This window comes from Pagrus pagrus, assembly GCF_965226575.1.
Source record: "Pagrus pagrus genome assembly, chromosome: 24".
NCBI lineage: Eukaryota > Metazoa > Chordata > Actinopteri > Spariformes > Sparidae > Pagrus > Pagrus pagrus.
Window position 1 is genome coordinate 11,224,057 of NC_140206.1, and position 18,186 is coordinate 11,242,242.

An 18,186-nucleotide genomic window follows, 5' to 3' on the forward strand; every position below is an offset into this window, starting at 1 on the left:
ACACACGTGCATGGCAAAAGAGATCTCTACACACCATAGAATGCCAGAAATCATTGTTCATCACCGAAGAATGTGCTCAGGAGTTTGTTTTCTCATTTTAAGACAAAAACATTCCCAATAATGAAATAAAAAATCAGTCTGGATCCTTTTCTCCGTGTGACCTTACAAACCAATTTCCTTCACATGAGTAAGAGTAAACCAGTCGGTGAGTCAGTGTCTTTGTTTCCATTGCTTTATTTTAAAAAAAGAGGCAACCGAATAATAGCCATGAGTAGTTTACATCGGATCATGATCTTGGAGGGGGAGGGGACTGGTGAAGAAATCACAGGACATTTTAGATTTTAGCCGAAGAAAAGCACAAACCTGAACCTCCTGCATTATTTGTAAAACTGAAATGACAACGACATCAAATGAAAAGATACTAACAGTCTGAATGTGCCTTCTCTTCTCGTCTCCCTATCCTATAGACATAAAACATTGAACTGAAGCTCCTTAAATACATTATAATATGTCACATACACACGTGTGAGCCAGAATATTCCATTTCTTCAAAATAAAACGTTTGGCGTCATTTGGATTTCCCTTCTGTGGGCCTCTACATGTGAAAAGCAAAAAAAAAAAGCAAAAAAAATATTGCTATATATATTAAAACCTTAGTTCAAAATGTTAGCCGACATTGATACAACAGGCACACATAATGCTAATTTTCTCATTAATATGTTAGAATCTATATACGTCAAATAGTTGTGTAAGTAAATCAAGGTTACGTAAAAATTAAAAGTGCAGTAGCTGAGTTGGGGGGGTGGGGGGTCCGGTTGGAAGGTTGAAGGGTCACACAGCTCTATGCTCCTTGTATCTAAACATGATGTTATAAATGAGTGTATAGGATGAACTTTAATATGCGTTCCTACAGGGATACTCCCACCTGCTGGCCAGTTTGTGTCCTTGAAATAACCCTGACACACAGAAAATAAACCTGAATGTGATACACAACTAAAATACTGTGTCAATGGTTTTTCCCTCTTAACAGACTGAACCTGAACGTCCCACGGGCCTGAGATAAAGATGGTGGCTGAAAACTGAAACAATAGTCCTCTCTTAAAAGCCCAAGGCCGTGGTGAAATGTCTTCAACCGAGCAGTGATCCTCAAATAAACTCCAAATCCCACTGAGTGCAACCAATATATACAAACATGGCTTCAACAGGAACACAAATCATAACAGTGCTGGCTTCTACTTAAGGCCTCATACCTTAAAAACACACAAAACACAAGAAGGAAAGGGCAGACCCATTTTTTTTTTTTTTTTTTTTTTTGCCTGGCGCCTGATATCTGACCTCCCCTCAAGCCTGGCCCCACCAGTCAGCAGACAGGTGCATGCTGGGACCCGTAGGCACAGTTGCTTTTGTGTCATGCAGACGCTTGCAAAGAGGCAGGAAAAAGGGAGACGGCACATGAGGGGTCACCGGACGTCCGTGCAAGAATGAACTGTAAAATCATTATAATGTTAACACTGGCGCGTTAATAGCATGGTCTGACTACAAGATTAGCCTGGCAGTATGCTGTCAAGCCAGCTAGCACTTAAAGTCTTCCTCGAATCCCTTCTATTCTGACAGTAAATGATTTTTTACAGACTAAAGCTTTTCCAACCTACTACACAACAAGCCCTTGAAATCGCAAAACTCTGGATGCTCAGTCTTTCTCTCTTTGCACTTACTTTCTCTTCTGACATGATTAAACATGCGAACACAAAACTCTCCCAACATCTCATCGCTTCATATTTAAAAACCTGCACTGTGTAGTATTTGGGGGAAAAAATTCATCAGAAGATTTTTATTGACTGATATTTTGTATGCCTCAACAAATTAAATAAACAAACTATCTTTGTTTTAGCAAACTGACCTTAAAGGACAACACAATTTGCTTATATGTGGCGGACCCTGCCACCTTTCTAGCTTCAAACAGTGTTCGAGGGACCTTATTTTCCTCTAAGAACAGCTTGTTTATTCAGTTATGTAAAAAATACATATTTCTGAGTTTGTATTATTACCTCATTAATATTAGACATAATAAAATTCTGAGTTTAAAATTCTTCTCCAAAACTACTTAATGCCCCTTTAAAGGTCCCATATTGTGGAAAGATAGATTTCTTCTTTTTTTATATTAAAAGCAGGTCAAGGTGCTGTATAAATATTGTAAAAGTATAAAAACGCTCAGTCCACAGAGAAATGCAAACAGCCCATATTCTCTGTAAACGAGCGGTCAGGACTTCTGTAAAGTTGTGATGTCACAATGATACAGTCACTGCCCTCGGCCACACCCCCCAGGACTTCTGTGGTAGCAAAAACCAGCTGAGCTAATGTGGAAACGCTGCGAGCGGTGCCTGCTCAGGCCTGTGAGAGCTGACCAACTGCAACAGTGGGCTTTTCAGGAGGGGCCTTAAAGAGACAGGCACTAAAACAGAGCATTCAGACAGAGGGTGAATAGAGCCTGCTGTAGCAATACACTGTTTTTTGAAATTAAACCATGTGCACACTTTCTAGTAGACAACATAAATTAAACCTGAGAATTAGCATAATATGGGACCTTTACCTCTTTTCTAATCCACATCCACAAACCTTCTTTCACCTTCTTTCACTTACATGCTGTCCTCCCCTCACCTCCTCTACCTGAACCTGAACATCCAGAGTCTCAAAGGAAAACTACGTAGCCTAATTAAGATTCCTACACGGCTGAGAAGGTACGGGGAGCTGAATCACCCACTCAGAGGCAAGCTAAGGCCTCAATATCTAGCATTGTTGCAAACATCTACACACATAGACACTGCGGCATCTCTAAAAACAGTCAGTTTAGTTAAATTGTGCTTTAAAATTAATTCAGAAAAAGGAGGGATTGTTCTGGCCACAAGATGCCCCGACTCCTCTCTCCAAAGGCAGAAAGGAGGAGAGATGGGGGGAAGAAGTGGAGGATGGAGGTGTACAGGAGGGGGTCATGTTTTGCCCTCAGCGCTTGGTTGAACTTGACGGGACATGGGAGACAGAGGCAAGATGCCGGCGGCGTTCTTTAAGGTTTCCCCATGATGGTGGTGGGATGGCCAGGGAGGTGGGGTGAGGAGGAGGTGTCGGGTGAGCGGATGGCTTCCCCGCTCGGGCACAAATCATGGCCGGAAGGCTCTGGTTGCGCCTCAGACCGTCCAATAGGCTTCCTCCGCTTGCTGACACAAAAGTAGCAGAATCCTGGCGTGGCACTGGGGCCTCAGACTCTGAACCATGGAGCACCTTGGCGAATCCCAGCCGCCGCAGCCTCTCCACCAGGCCAACGTTGACTGGGTCAGGCCGGGCTCTGCCTGGCTTAGGGGACGGGACAAGGCCTGGGGGCTCCTGGGAAGAGCTTGGTAAGTCGGGATGCGGCGCACGGCCCAAATTCAAACCGTAAACGTCCTGGAGAAAAAGCTCTGCTGGCCTCGAGGCGAGGAAATTGTCAGCCGAGTGCTGGCGGGCCTCCATGGGCACCGGGGAGGGAGCAGGTGAGTGGGTGGGGGAGTTAGGGGGAGTGCTTGGGAGGAGACGGAAAAGGGGCTGCCGCGGTGTGGGTTTTGGGGATGAAGGTGGAGTGTCAGTAGAGACTTGTGCAGAAATGCCCCTTTCTAGGACCAGCTTGGCCAGGCCGCCGGGGGGTGCAGCAGGGCGTCGAGGGGGAAAGGAGTCACCGAGACTCAGTCTGCAAGGAGTCACAGGGGTACTGGGACCTGTCCTCATGGAGCTGGGTGTGTTGGCCATGATGGACGACTGAGAACTGAAAAACACGAGACAGAGACAAGAGTTTGGAGGGTGGCGTCTCTTTTTTTCTAAAAAGAAAACTAAAAGAACACAAGGTGTAACAAACTGATCTTACAGTGTGTTTATCTGCGGAGTACTACCTTGTAACAAAGACGAAGCACATCACATCATAACTAAGTACATCAGTTTGTGAGGTGAAGACTCTTTAACAAGTTCAAAACATTGAAACATCAGACACATTTTTCAACCAATTTTTGCTGCTAACGTGAGCTAAATGAGCTTGTTGTCATTTCAGCCGATAATACTGATGGTCATCAGCTAGAAATGAGAAAGTTACTAAGATTTTCGAGTGGTAAGTTGTGTAAATTCATGTCAATTCTGTGCAGTGATAGAACAGTGAGCTTTTAAGGTGTAACAACAGTGAGTAACGGGCAGAGCTAAGCTAATTCGGCACATCGGCTCTGAGGGTGGGACATAATATCGATATGGCAATATATCTTATCACAAGAGGAAGCGATATATCGCATCACCACTACACAAACAGTGCTCTGAACAGATCCTCTCTGCTAATTTGACTTACCAGAGTCAATACTTTATGACTTCTCGTGATGATAACTCTGTAAACTTAATTTACACAGACAATTTATATTTATAGGATGTTAGTTATTATTCCTTCCCCTTCATTTCCTGACACTCGGTCACTTATTGCTGCCATCATAAATAAAAAAAATAGTTCATGACAAGTTTTCTCTATCCTTTGAGGAAGACTTACCTTGTGGTGACCTGTGTGATGTCACTGGGGTGCAGGATGCGACAAGTCGTGAAGGTGTAGGTGGAAAAGGTGGAGCTCTGACACTTTCCTGGATTTTGGACTGGACACACAACGAATCAGGTTATGAGAAGAACAATCAGTACTTTGAACAGTCATATTTTAACATTTTAAGTAGTATTTACCTGAGGAAGATGCAGTTGTGGATGTAGAGGTGCAAATCTGACTTTGTGATTCGACCACTGTTGTGCAAACGCCTGGAATGGGCTGAGATGATGGGCTGGAGTTGTCAGTGATTTGTCGGGGTGGGGGGGTGAGGCAGAGGACTGATGTGACTGAGGAGGAGGTGGCAGGAGTCCCAGGTAACGTCTGCTGCGATGGCGGGAGTGGCGACACAGGGAGAGCTGGCATTGAATGCTTTCTGTCTCTCCTCTCCTCCGGTGTGGACGAAACACGAACCTTGAAGATGATCCCACCCTCCTCTTCTTCCTCATCCTCCTCTTCCTTTCCTCGCTCCGCCGCCCCCTTCTCCAGGACACCTGCTCCTTGGTGCTCTTCATCCTCCTCATCCTCCTCCATGTCGGACAGGCGGTAGAAGGCATCCTGAGGCAGCGAGCAGAAACCTTTGGTCACAACACCAGGGTGGGGGTCCAGGATGGTGGCCAGGTGTGGTTTGGCCAGCTGCTGCCAGTGATGGAGTGTCAGTGAGCCTGGAAAGGAATTTCACAATGTTATAAGATAAGATAAGATAAGATGTTCCTTTATTGATCCTCCTTGGAAGAGATTTGCAGGTAACACAGTACAGAGGGAAATAAGTAGCAGCACAAGACTAAGTCTCAAAAAATAGAGACAATAATAAAGAGATACTGGAAGAATAAAATAACAAATTGAATTAAAATATAATAAAAACTATTAGAATAAAGATAAACATGTCATATACAGTAACTGTCCTTGTATGTACACGACGTGTACAATATACAATAAATATAATGTGCAAATGTGCAATGTTCCTGAGATGATAAATAACAACAAGAACAAAAAAAAGCAATCAGTCTTTAAGTGACAGTGAAGTGTATGGCTGAGTCCTTAATCAGTGGAGAAAGGAGGTGTTGGGAGCTGTGGTGGTGGTGGTGTTGTGCAGTCTGATCGCTGATGGTATGAAAGAGCTTTGAGGCATGTGGTTGAATGAGTCTGTGGCTGAACTTGCTCCTGAGTTGCCTCAGCTCGGCGTAGAGAGGGTGAGAGGGATTGTCTTTTATAGCTCGCCATTTATTCCCTTCTTTGTTTGAAGAAAAGGGCCCTTTCCTTGAGCTCCAGTCTGAATATTCACCTAACCCGGAGGAGTCAGATGCTTACTGTGCAGATCACTTCACCAAGAAACGTGTCAGTAATAATTTTGTGCCAATTTCAACAAAGACTGATCTCTAGCTGATGTGACAGAGCCTGAAATTGCTGCATCTAATCGAGCCGCGCTGCCAGAGTGGTGTTTTACAGCATGCAAACTCTTCTTCTTGGTTCAAATGTAATCAGTTACACGTCAAATTGCTCCTGACAGCTTCTCCACTTTCGCTGCCGTACTGCGAGGCTTCCACATAAGCTGGATGGATAACTTTACCTTCCATGGGTTTGACGATCTGAAGCTTCTCGGGCAGGAAGGTCTTGAACACGCTGGAGCTGAAGGACAGTTCCGACAGGTTGGAGAAAGAAGACACCACGCTGCCCATCGGTGAGCTGCACCCGCTGCCATCCCCGTCTTCCAGCGCATGCAGCTTCCTTTCGCGCTCCGCCTGGAAGAACTGGCGCTCGCACAGGAAGTTCTGTCGTCGCAGCGACAGGCGGTGGAGGGCTCTGGTCAGGTCGTTTCCTCCTGGACAGCCGGGCTGGCCTAGCCGCACCTCCTCCCTGCAAACACAGGCACATTTAATGAGCTGAAATCGTCCAAAATTAAGTTAAAATGCTAAACAGGAAAGCTAACATTCTTTGTAACATACCCCTGATTGGATGGGAAGGGCTGTGCAGTCATCACTAGAGAGCTCTGCCCTGAGCCGGGGATAGGAGGGGTGGCTGAAGCTGGCCGTGATGTTGAGGCGTTGATGGAGCGGACTGTTTGGAAGACTCGCTTCTGGGATGTTCTGCATGGAGAAGAGGTGAAAGGTCAGCAACAAGGTCCACAAATTGACAAAAATACTGTCGACTACTGAACAAGAAGTCAGTGAAAGCAACCGTTATATCCCTGAGGTGAGTCCTATAGAAATAGTTTGGATTTATATGAATGGGTATAAAGACGACTATACAGAAAAACTAGTCTGTGTGGGGAAGTGGGATTCAATTGTTGTCTACATAGTCCCAGTAGTAACAAAACAATCCTTTTCATTAGATTTTTCAGTAGTTCAGTGAAGGTTTCTGACCTTTGGTCCTGAAAGGCGGTCTCTTCCTCTACACTCAGCTCTCTCCTCATGGTGCCCTCGATCTCCGCCGCCAAAGAGTCCTGTACACAAACAAACGAGCAAGTTTAAAGTTGAAAAAGGTCATATATATTGGTCATGTACATGATTCTGCACTGGAATCTTAGTTTGTTATTGTCGTTTTTGGTGCATTTTGTGCCTTTAGTAACATGTTGTGTATTTGTGTCTCAGGACTCCCACTTCCTCCTCGTTGCTGCTACATAAAACTTTGGTGTGTTTCTCTCACCATGGGGTAGAGGCCGTAGGAGAGGTGCCTTCGCATCCCGGCAGAAGGAGTGTTTTTATTGCGGAGGTCTTTGATCTCCTCCTGGGATTCATGGAGCATCTCCACACACTCTGCATTCCTGTCCGCCAGCTCGTTCAGCTGCAGCACACAGACACACAAAGACACACACACAGTGATTAAGAAAAAACTTCAATTAGATATTTAAATTCAACATTCATTCAGACTATAAATATATAATTTGTCAGTTTAATGGTGTGAAATAAATTGCTAAACCTTTTTATCGATTTACAGAATTAACATAATTACTAATTAAAAGATCAATTTAAAGAAATTGTGATTTTAACCACAATTTAAATGAGGAATTTCAGCTGTTCAAGTAGAATTACATTACTAGTTTAATGATTATATTTTTTTCTCTCCAGTGATTTTAATAATCTGGGTTAAGGCTGTGAAGCATAAGGTAATTGCCATAATGTGCTAAAACACAGACACAATGTTGTGGCTCTTCACAGATACTGTACGTTAAAGCTACACATCTAAACAGCTGTGATTTTGTTTTATCTGCGACCTGTGTGTGTGTGTGACATTGTACCTCTGCTGTGAGCTGTCTCTGAGCGTCTTTAGAGGCCTGTAGGTGGATCCTCAGCTCCTCTTTCTCCAGAGCCAGCTGCACAGAAAACAATATATTAAAAACACAATCAGGTCAGTGTGACACTGTTACTGTCCAAGACGCGAGTAGTCATGTTTTATTACATCCAGGTATAAAGAAATGAACAGTCTGGCCACAATTCAGCATGCTGTCCATACACGGTCCAACTATATAATCAGTTTCTCAGTCTTGTCGGAGTCAAAGTCAAGTTGAAAATCTTTTGATCTTCTTAAGTGCAGACTACAGTCATCAGTTTCATGACTTCAGTCTGACTCTAATGCAAGTTACGTGACTGAAGTGCACATCTCATCAGAACATAACCTGTAACAGTAGTTATGTGATCCCACCTCCTTCACTCTGTGCTGCAGCTCAACAATCTGAGAGAGCAGCTGAGCGATTTCCTCTTGGTGTCTGAGCAGCTCCTCGTTCTTCTGAGACAGTTCATCTGACAGAGACACCATCTGGCAGTTGGACTCACCTAGAACCAACACATAGAGATGGAAGTTTAAAAGAGCCTTCTACCAGACCGTGTCTTCTCAGTGTAAATGTGTGTGCATCTCACTCACGGAGCTCCTTCACACAGTCGCTCACTAGCTGCTGCTCCTTCTCCTCATAGGTGATGGTATCGCTTTTCAGTTGACATGCCTGGAGTGAAGATGTTGAGAGGAACAATTCACATACCATTTCCGTTATCAACACACCTTCTCATCATAATAGACCTTCTGTAAAAAGCTTGTTTAACAGGAGGACATAGTTAAACAAAAGGTACAAAGGTAATTTGCATCAGTAATTATACTGATATTATATGTTAAACTTCCCAAAATTAAGTTTCCCATTTCACTTCCTGTTATTTTCTGTTCCAGTCTCCACTACAACCTCATCTGTCCTGTGTATGCCTCGTACCTCAGACCTCAGTGACAGGTTCTCCTCCTCCAGGTCCTGCAGCTTGCTCTGGAGAAACTCCAGCTGGCTGAGGGCTGCGGCGGCGGTGGTTCCCCCCAGTGGCAGAGGTTGCCGCAGCGGCGTGGACACGCTGGAGTCAGTCTCGCTCTCCTCGGAGGCGCTGGCCACCATTCGCAGCAACTCGTCCTTCTTACTGAGCTCATGCTGCAGCTGGTGAACCTGGTCGATGGGGAAGGATTGGGTAGAATGAAAATGGTGTACCACAAGGATCTATGTTTGGGCCATTATTTTTGGGGGCTTTATTTGGTTATATACAGATGACACCATTATATGCATCTAATACTGATGCAACCAAACTGCAAAGCTATCTTCCATCATAAACAAAAAAATAACTAGCATGCTGAAGCTACCTGGTCCAGGGCTTGTGCTAGCTGCTCCTCTAAGGCCTCGTTGCGTTCCTGCAGCAGATGGTTCCTCTGCAGAAGTGACTGACCGATCCGAGCCGCCAACTCCAAGTCTCTGTCCCGCTGTCCAACAAGAGCACAGTTAATCAGCCAATTAGACGCTGCTTCGTTATAAAAAACTAAATGTTAAAAGTGACAAGACAGCTACCTCAGCCAAAAGCTGCGTGACCACTTCCATGTCATTGTAGGTCTTGGTCATCTGCTCCACGCGATCACCACTGAGGACTGCCGGGAAGAAAATTTTACTTTTAGGAGACACACAAGCAAACGCAAACATAAACATGCAATCTTTCATGCACACTGTGGCATGAGCATTCAAAATATTCATTCAGGGAATGTCACACAAAAACAAAAACAAAAGTAAACATGAAATATCACTCTTGACACACTTCTGTAGCATGCCACCTTTTTACCTACTACCAAATATTTTCTGACCACAAGCAACTTGCTCAAATTAATCACACAGCACCATATCTATCATGAACTAGTGTGGTTAAAATATGTCAGATATATTGCTTAATCACTAATAATGTAATTTGAAGATATGGCTCAGTGTGGCAATGTGGTTGCTAGTGGTCTGAATGTAATGAAGCCACAATAGCCCTATACAGACAAAAAATAAACTGCACATGAACACTATATGATACTACAAGCTGCCTACAGTGGCAGACAGCAGACCTATACTATGCAAATCTCTTGTCTGCTGTCATCTACATGCAAAAAAGCAGAGAGGGGCTCGTGGTGAAGTGCAGCTGAGGACTAAAGCCCCTCTCTCACACTGGAGCTAAATGAAGAAGTTGCAGAGCAGAACAGGCAAGTACAGAGAGGAAGATACCTTTGGAGAGGCTCTGAGAGCCGGGATGGGAATAAGAGGAGGGCTCCAAAGCAAGATACGCTAGTGAGAGACGGGAGAAAGAAAAGAAGGGAGACTTCAAAAGGTGAACAAGCAAACAGCTTGTTTGAAAATGAACAGACAGAAAGGAGAAAAGGAGCAGCATAGAGAGAGAAGTGAGAAGCTGAGGGTGAAAGCTGAAGCTTCAATAAATCAATCTCATATAGAAACATTAGTTTGTTGAGAGTCAGAGAATCTACACATCAACTACTTCTGTTCGCTTTTAGCACCTGAGTGGGTGTCACCAGCGCTGCACCGCTCCCCTTTCCACCTGTTTAAAGAAAAGTGGCATCTCTAATCATTGAAACATTGTCTACCACTCAGAATCATCACTCTGGACTTTTACAAAACTGCATTTTTCATATTTTCAATGCTCGGTCAATCACACACCTTGTATTTTTTGCTATATTTGCAGCAAAACATGAACTTTTGTGAATCCCCTTTTCGATTTCAACAGTTACAAACAACTTTAAAACGTATTAAGTATAAATGATAGTGCGAGTGAAACGTGGCAAAATATTAAAAACACAAGATAAATAGAGATCACGTATTGCTGCATAAAGTTCAGTGAATTAATTTTGTTTATCAGAAAAGACTTGTAATTGCAACAATTGAGTGCAATCTTTGCTGTGGTCGAACAAACAACATTTCATCAGGAGTTGAATGTAATAAGCAGCGTTAGAAAGCCTCAAGTGAAGCAGCTGCTCTAATGGATGAGAGCTGCTGTCCAGTAATCTGAGGCCCACAGTGACCTCTGGGTCCACAAGCCCCACCAACAACCGACAGTTAAAAATAACCTCTGTCTAACAGAGCCATCTTTCTTATACACACTGGAAGACAATGCTCGCGCACACACACAGACACACACACACACACACACATATATCCCATTACCTGCTGGGAAGAGTATGCTGTCACTGTATAAAATATGTCCATGGTCCGGTTTGATCATGATCTACCTAACCCAACATAAAAAACTGAAGATATAACTCCAAATGCAGTCACACACTGTACACACATAGTGTGGGTTGTGTGACTGAACTCTGGCCACAATTAACTGCTTAACTGCAAAGTTCAATGAATTATCATTATCATTTTGGTACTGATTCATGTACAGGACATCATTCATGTAACTGTATTCATACTGACACACAGTGCAATGGTCAATGAGTGACTTGATAAGAAAAAATATGGTCCTTTTTATTCATGGTTGTTTGGACCTTTGGCACTAATAAACTGGCGACATCAGCAGAAGATATAACTTTTTTATGTGATGAATTGTAACACCTGATTTTAAATCTGTGTCAGTCAGGGATAAAGGTCAAGTTTGCGGATCCCTACTGACCAAGACAGAGGCAAGACAAGTTGTGTCAATTGTGCTACTGATGTCGTTTTGTGAGGTTGGATTAGACAGGACACACACGTGTGAGGTCAGATTTTCCACGACTAGAAAGCATTAGAAGCAGGCTGATCCTTTAATTAAACTCTGTTTAGTGTTAATACCCTGACTCATCACTGTAGACTGACAAAACCACACGATCATTTAAAACTAATAATTACAACACAAACCAAGCTGCTACTTCAACAGATTTAAATTTACACTATCAAGGTATATGTAATTGTATATCACAATTAAGTCACATTATGTAAATTCAATAAACATTGGATTAAAATAACAATACTGTACTGTACTTTGGAAAAAATGACAATTTTTTCCCCCTTTATTTGGAACTTCCATTGAAACAAAAATAACTGCCTCACAAGAGACAACACCTAACAACTCAAAACGGTCTTTCAAAATAAAAGCTTAAAAGGGGAACTATGTAGTTATGTTATAGTTATAGTTACTATGTAGAGGTAATAACACTAACTCTGAAATATTTTTGTTTCCATGAATGAATAAACAAGCTGTTCTCAGAGGAAAAGAAGACTATATAGCAGGGACAATAAGGAATAGCTCCAGTAGTAGTAATGGTATTGCATATTGCATCACCCAACCCAAATGCAAATATTAGTTCATGAACAATTAAATGCATGGGGTTCACTGCATAATGATTCTTCAAATAAATATACTTTGCATTTTCAGTAAAGTGGAGTGGTGATCGTCTCAAGTTTCTGCTGTTCAAACAGCATTTTTGCTAACACAGTTCCTTCATCCAATTTCACAACATGACACAAATGAGACACTTGATACTTGAGATATCATCATATAGCAGGATTAAATATTAAGCTGTTTAAACATCTTCAGCATTGTCTAAATGCATCAAAACCACACTCGTCTAAGCCTCCTCACACATTTCTGCATATATACCGTATGTTTGCTTTAGGACAACCAGGGGGCATTTGTATATTAACATGCCATGCCTCTGTGAGTGCATTAGGCCTCTGCCAGTGTATCGGGCACTATTAATAGGCTGTGTCTGATTTTACACTGCAGAAGTGGAGCAAATGTATCACCAAGAGGAAACATGAAACCGAGACACCCTCACTGTACCCCTTCTGTCACACGTGCAGCTAACAAACACCTAAACACAGACCCTATGAAAATACGATGTCAACAAAGCATTCTGCATCTACGGTGTTAAATCTTCTGTATTTTTTCAAGTCATATCTAATCAAAAACACAAAACTGCAAAATGATTCTTATACAATGATTTACAGAGGAAATAAGTGTGGCAAATTGTGCAAAGTTGAAGAGAAAAACAGACAGGAAGTGGCATCAATCCAACCGTCAACACTGCTCCCGCATACCACAGCCTGTTCGAATGTAAACACACAAGCATTCATTCAGACTTGTCTACTTCCTGTCTTTCAAGGATTTTACCAACGCACGATACAGTATGCTCTCAAACTTCCCCTCCACCCCTTCTTGTTCTGCCTGACCTTGCAGACAAAACTTGAGCACACTCTGCAGTCACACCGGCTCACGTCTCTCTTTCTCAAACACACACACACACACACCCGAGCACCGTGCTAACGCCTCCGCTCACCTTCCATAGCGAAGTTATCATAAACTTCCTCATTATGGATGTTTAAAACCGGCATGATCCAACTGCTCTCCCGACTGTCCTGTCTTCATCCTCTATCAGTCCGCTCTGTCTCACCCTCCTCCTCCCCCCTCATCACTCTGTCCCGTGACTCTGGCCCTGGCTTTGAACTCAGCTGCACTTAACTCTGGCTGGATCGCTGGATTCCTCTTGCTCACTGTCTCTCTCCCTCTCTCTCTCTCTCTCTCTCTCTCTCTCTCACACAAACACACACACACACACACTTGTCAGAGCTGTCTGATACACACAAGCAAAGACAATCAGGCACAATGACAGTCAAATAATATCCACGCTAAATCCCTGGGATTTTAATTGAAGAGGATGTGCGCTGTATAAAATGAATCCCTCACGTGTCTAATGCACCGAGACACACACACCATCTGCTCAGTGATGTCACATAAGGCCTGACCAATCAAAAGAGAGTAGACACAGAAACAGGAAAGCATAAAGAGGTCTGTCCAACCTATTTCAAAACAACAGCAGTGATGTCCTGATGACGCTGAACAAAAATCTAAACACGTACTCATGTAGCGAAATGTCTCCTCGGCCAGCAGGGGAGAGATGGCGGTGGGCTGGACGGGGCCTTCATCCGGTGAGCAGCTTGGGGAGACCACCCAGTCCTGGCTGTCGGACAGGTAGACGGATCCGGCCGAACCTGAGCCCAGTGAGCCGGACCCATAATGCCTACTGCTGCTGCCCAGACCCTCATCTGTGGGTTAGAAGGCCGTTAAAATATAATTTAGGGACCAGCATCTAATGATTACTTTCATTAGTCATCATTCATAGTCCCAACAGGCATATGGTTGGCCCCTGCAATATTATAAAGTAGTAGTTAGGAATTTGGGGAATTGACACCATTCACTTTCTCACTGAGAGTTAGATGAGAAGATTGATAGCACTGTGATGTCTGTCCACATAAATATGAAGCTACAGCTGAGCTGTAATTGCTACAGCAATTAGCTTAGCTTAGCATATACCTTGAAGCGCGATGAAATGGTCAGCCTGGCTCTGAAATTTTTTTCAGGTTTACAACTACGAAAATGGCCAAAGCAGCTTGCATTATACTGACAGGTTAAAGGAAGTGTGTGGTTGCCATAGTTATACTATGTACTTAATCAGTTATGACACCAGTGACACGTTATATAGAAAACAAACCAACCATATAAAATGAATGATGAGGGATGCTTTTATTTTGTCAAAATAGTGCAGCCACAGTGAGATGAAAAATGTAAGACTGCAGTGAATGTGTTTTCAGACTGAGTGTGGGCAGATGAAGCATCTGAATATGTGTCTCTCTGTGTGTGTGCGTGTGTATGTGTGTGTGTGTGTGTGTTCCTGGCTCAGGCACTGTACAAGCCCACGTCCTTCCACTTGAGCAAATATGTGGTTTACTGGGACAGATGGGGCTATCTATAGCATCCAGCCCAAAGACACAGCATACTGTACTTCAGGGCAGCATGACATTGGCAGAGCATGATTTTGAAAATCCGTACAAATTTTACAGTTACCATGGAGATTTTTCACTGATAATATTACAATATCAACACACACAGCAACACAAACATGCTACCTGTCTCAGTGCTCGACTCCTTCTTCTCCACCGCCCGAGGTTTGGCTTCAAACATCTCCTGTCCTTGGAGCGGGTGAGGATGGAGTCCCCACTCGCAAACACAAAGCTGGACAGAAAATGGCAGCCTCTATTGCTGTGACATCACATCCTGTTCTCGGACTGATGGGTGGTGCCCACACACACCTTTACCTGAGGAGAGAAAGTGAAAAGATGTCAGTTCACATTGACTTTGCTCATGGTTACAGGCAAATTAAGGAAAATAAAGTGTAAAAACTTGAGTTAAAATCAGTTTAGTGGTGGAGTAATTCTGTTGCTTATGATCAGTGTGTGTGTATGAAGCTTCTCTGACTCCAGGCTGCTGACAACATTCGTCGTTTCCCTCTGCTGCCCTCCCTCGTCTCTCCTTCCCACTTGGTTGTTGCCATTCAAAGCCAGATAAAAAGAAAAAACATTCATCCCCACAGTGTTTGCTGTTTGACACTTAAACCACCGATTGTCTGGCATCTTCTTTAGGATTTGACATATCTTATGTGCCACTACAACCATTAAAACGACATCAGTCAAGGCCTAAAATCTCAAGAAAGGTTTGTACTCTCTTAAGTCTCTGAGGGAGGCATGTTTTTAGATATGATAAATAGTCACTCATTAAGAATTCTTAGTCAATTTAGAGACAATAAACTCATAACATTTTTATGTCCTTCTTACGCCCACGTACTTTTTTAAGGGAGGGCCGAGGGGTGAGACAGAGCCCGTCCACATCCTGTTGCTTATCTCTGGAGGAATGAGACAGGATGCACTCTCTGAGCTCCCCGAGGAGAATTTGAAAAATGGAGGACATTTGGTCACACGTGTTCCTGTACAGTACGGCACTCTGGAGTTTCTCTGTTGATAGTCTGTCATGCCTAAGTGGCTTTCACTGTACTCCTTCTGTTTTAAATAACCCTCTGCTATGGGAAACACACAAAGTCAAAGAGGGAACTCTCTTTGGTACTACACTTCTGTAAAGTTGGGAGGCTTGTGAGACCTGCCACGGTTAGTAAACTGATCTCCAGGAGTAAAATCTGTGGAGTGCTCCTTTAAGTAGACAGACATATGTGTTATGTCAACAAAGATAAAAATCTGAGAAACTGACAGTTTTTAAAGGACAAAGCCATGAACAGCCACTTTTACCAAGAGGACACTGAGCAGGGTCATGCGTCCCCAGTACCATCTGCATCGGTGACCTTGGTGCTCGGCCTGCCCATGCAGACATATCACATGCAAATTTGTGTGGCGGTGTATCAGTAAGTGTGCTTGTGGACAGACAGAGTCCTTGGGCAACATTCATCCTCTTCTTACATAACACTGAAGCTGAAACAGTTTGCTCCATAGAGGAGATTACTGCCAGCGAGGCACGCAATGCTGCAGCCTAAATGTGCTGTTTGCCATTAGAGGCCTGGCAGATAGATATCCTGTACTGACCTATTAACGACCCTGGCACTGGAATTATAATAGTCACATTCACATTAGGGCTGTGAGTACAACAGATAGGAGGTATCACTTATCTCTTATAGCGACTGACATCAGTGTGAGCCCGGGAGAGAAATCTGCATCGTTCACACTGAACTGAGAGCTTCTTCTTTGCGCTGATTTAAAATGCTAAGGATGATCTTGACCAAGTGCCTGTGAGTCACCTCATGAGTAACACTGTCACAGCCACACAGCTTCTCCCTTATAATACAGCCTGCTTTGCTGAGTATTTAGAGTGTTTAAATTGTAAAAATTAAACAGCTGGGTTGGAAAACATGGAGAGGATTCTGACCACAGTCTGAAAACACTACTTGATGTTGGTGAAATTTTACTGCACAATAAAAAGGTGTAAAATGTGGGCACAGCAGCAAGATAGCAGCCCTGACAGCAACTCAGCAGAACACAGACAAAACAGCAGCATTATAGACAACACTAGTCTGTCCCAGCTGTCCCAGAGCGACTGTCTGCTTACATCAGCTTTTAACAGACGTGATCTCCCTTCATGCCTAGTCTAAGCATCCAGCTGATGCTCTTATCCAGAGTGACCTACGTCAAGTGCAGGAGTAGAAATGTCTCTATCTGTTCATCATACTCTGAAGGTCAAATCCTACACGTTCCTGTCCCTCCACACATGAACCTCTAACATGAATTTATCAAAGATATCCTTGTTTTTATCTGCCTTGCTGCACCGTCACTCCATTTGTGCTGTATCACAGCATCTGCACTCAGGCTATCTTAGATCTGACAGACTGGACAGGGCCTGAGGACTTGCTTTAAAAGAACCAAAGGCATGAGAAGCAGCATGTGACACTGACTGGACCCCTTTAACTGCATAACCAGAAACCTCTGGCTGGAACATCAGCAGACACTCCTTGTCATGCAAATGCAAATGGCTTGCCAAAGGAAAGAAACAGTAAGCGTAATGAAACTAACACCTACAGCATCATGAAATACTGCTAATATCCATAACAACTAACCTTCACCTCAATTGTCCCATCAAAACTCTGTTTGAAAAAACCTCCATCTCAAAAATGCTTCACTCGTCAGTCAAGAAAAACACGACTTAACCCAATCCAATTAATCATCAGGAGCTTGTAGTTAATTCGGCATCTCGACTTCTGTACACTATTTTTATTTAGATCAAATTTAACAATTACTTAACTTGTTGGTGTGAAACTCCTACAGTCATCCAGAAAAAAACATCCAGACATTTTCTAAATATTTTGCTTTAAGTTATTTTCAGGGTTTTCAGTTTGGATTTCAGAAATCTAATCTGAATATGGCTAATGTGTCCTCCCTCGATGGCTGATTTACAAATAGACGAGCTATACGTGTTCAGCTGTCAGTTAGCTAACTAACATTTACTGTACATGTTATTTTATCCATATTATAAAACAGTACCAGTAACAATACCAATACGAGCCACTGATGATATGTTAGCTAACCAATAACATTCAACAGTTAGCAGGCCAGCTAACATTTACCGTCTAATGTGCTAAATAAACACATTCTGTGAGTTATTTATTAACCCTTTATCAATATATCCTGGAAATCAATCTAATATTATATTTATTTAGCATTTAGCATGAGCTAACATAGCGTTTCGCATGTCTTCCCGTGCTGGGAGATGATGACAGCTTCACTGTCGCTTAGCTAACAATGCCCCCGCGAGCAACTGGCACCGTCCCTCACGCGGGGACTATTTTAGCATTGGAGACATTTTACTAAAGATGTTTGACTATCATAACACTTACCCTATGTGACTGTTATTCCACAACATGGGCAATTCCTGCGGTTCATGCGGTGTCTGACAATCCCTTCACCAAAGCCTCAAACAATAGAGGAAGGGAGGGAGACGGCAACACCTGCGAATCATCAACGTGCGACTGCCTGGGAGGAAAAGCTCGATGACGTT

The 18,186-nt window shown here is 43.2% G+C and overlaps 1 protein-coding gene across 5 annotated transcripts; it reads right to left on the minus strand.

The window, feature by feature from the left end:
- Positions 1–216: 216 nt before the first annotated feature.
- trak2 (trafficking protein, kinesin binding 2) lies at positions 217–18,171 on the minus strand. 5 transcript variants are annotated; one of them, XM_084346746.1, is made up of 17 exons: positions 18,026–18,171; positions 14,763–14,951; positions 13,716–13,901; positions 10,089–10,148; positions 9,402–9,478; positions 9,200–9,316; positions 8,790–9,008; positions 8,453–8,531; positions 8,234–8,364; positions 7,830–7,904; positions 7,238–7,375; positions 6,955–7,034; positions 6,538–6,678; positions 6,162–6,448; positions 4,732–5,256; positions 4,550–4,649; positions 217–3,793 (listed from the first exon to the last, which is right to left on the minus strand). In XM_084346746.1, exons 2-17 carry the CDS (start codon positions 14,815–14,817, stop codon positions 3,001–3,003), a joined length of 3,063 nt encoding a protein of 1,020 aa, XP_084202872.1. In that variant the 5' UTR covers positions 14,818–14,951; positions 18,026–18,171; the 3' UTR covers positions 217–3,000. The 5 variants fall into 5 exon arrangements, with proteins under 5 accessions (XP_084202872.1, XP_084202873.1, XP_084202874.1 ...); XM_084346747.1 differs by lacking the exon at positions 10,089–10,148; XM_084346748.1 differs by lacking the exons at positions 13,716–13,901; positions 14,763–14,951; positions 18,026–18,171 and adding an exon at positions 13,136–13,549.
- Between the last annotated feature and the right edge of the window lie 15 nt (positions 18,172–18,186).

Coding starts and splice junctions, on each gene's coding strand:
- trak2 (XM_084346746.1), bottom strand. CDS start 14,817: ATGTTTGAAGCCAAACCTCGGGCGGTGGAGAAGAAGGAGTCGAGCACT. Junction 13,902..14,762: donor GGAGTCGAGCACTGAGACAG/GTAGCATGTTTG, acceptor TCTAACCCACAG/ATGAGGGTCTGGGCAGCAGC. Junction 4,650..4,731: donor CACAACTGCATCTTCCTCAG/GTAAATACTACT, acceptor TTGTGTGTCCAG/TCCAAAATCCAGGAAAGTGT.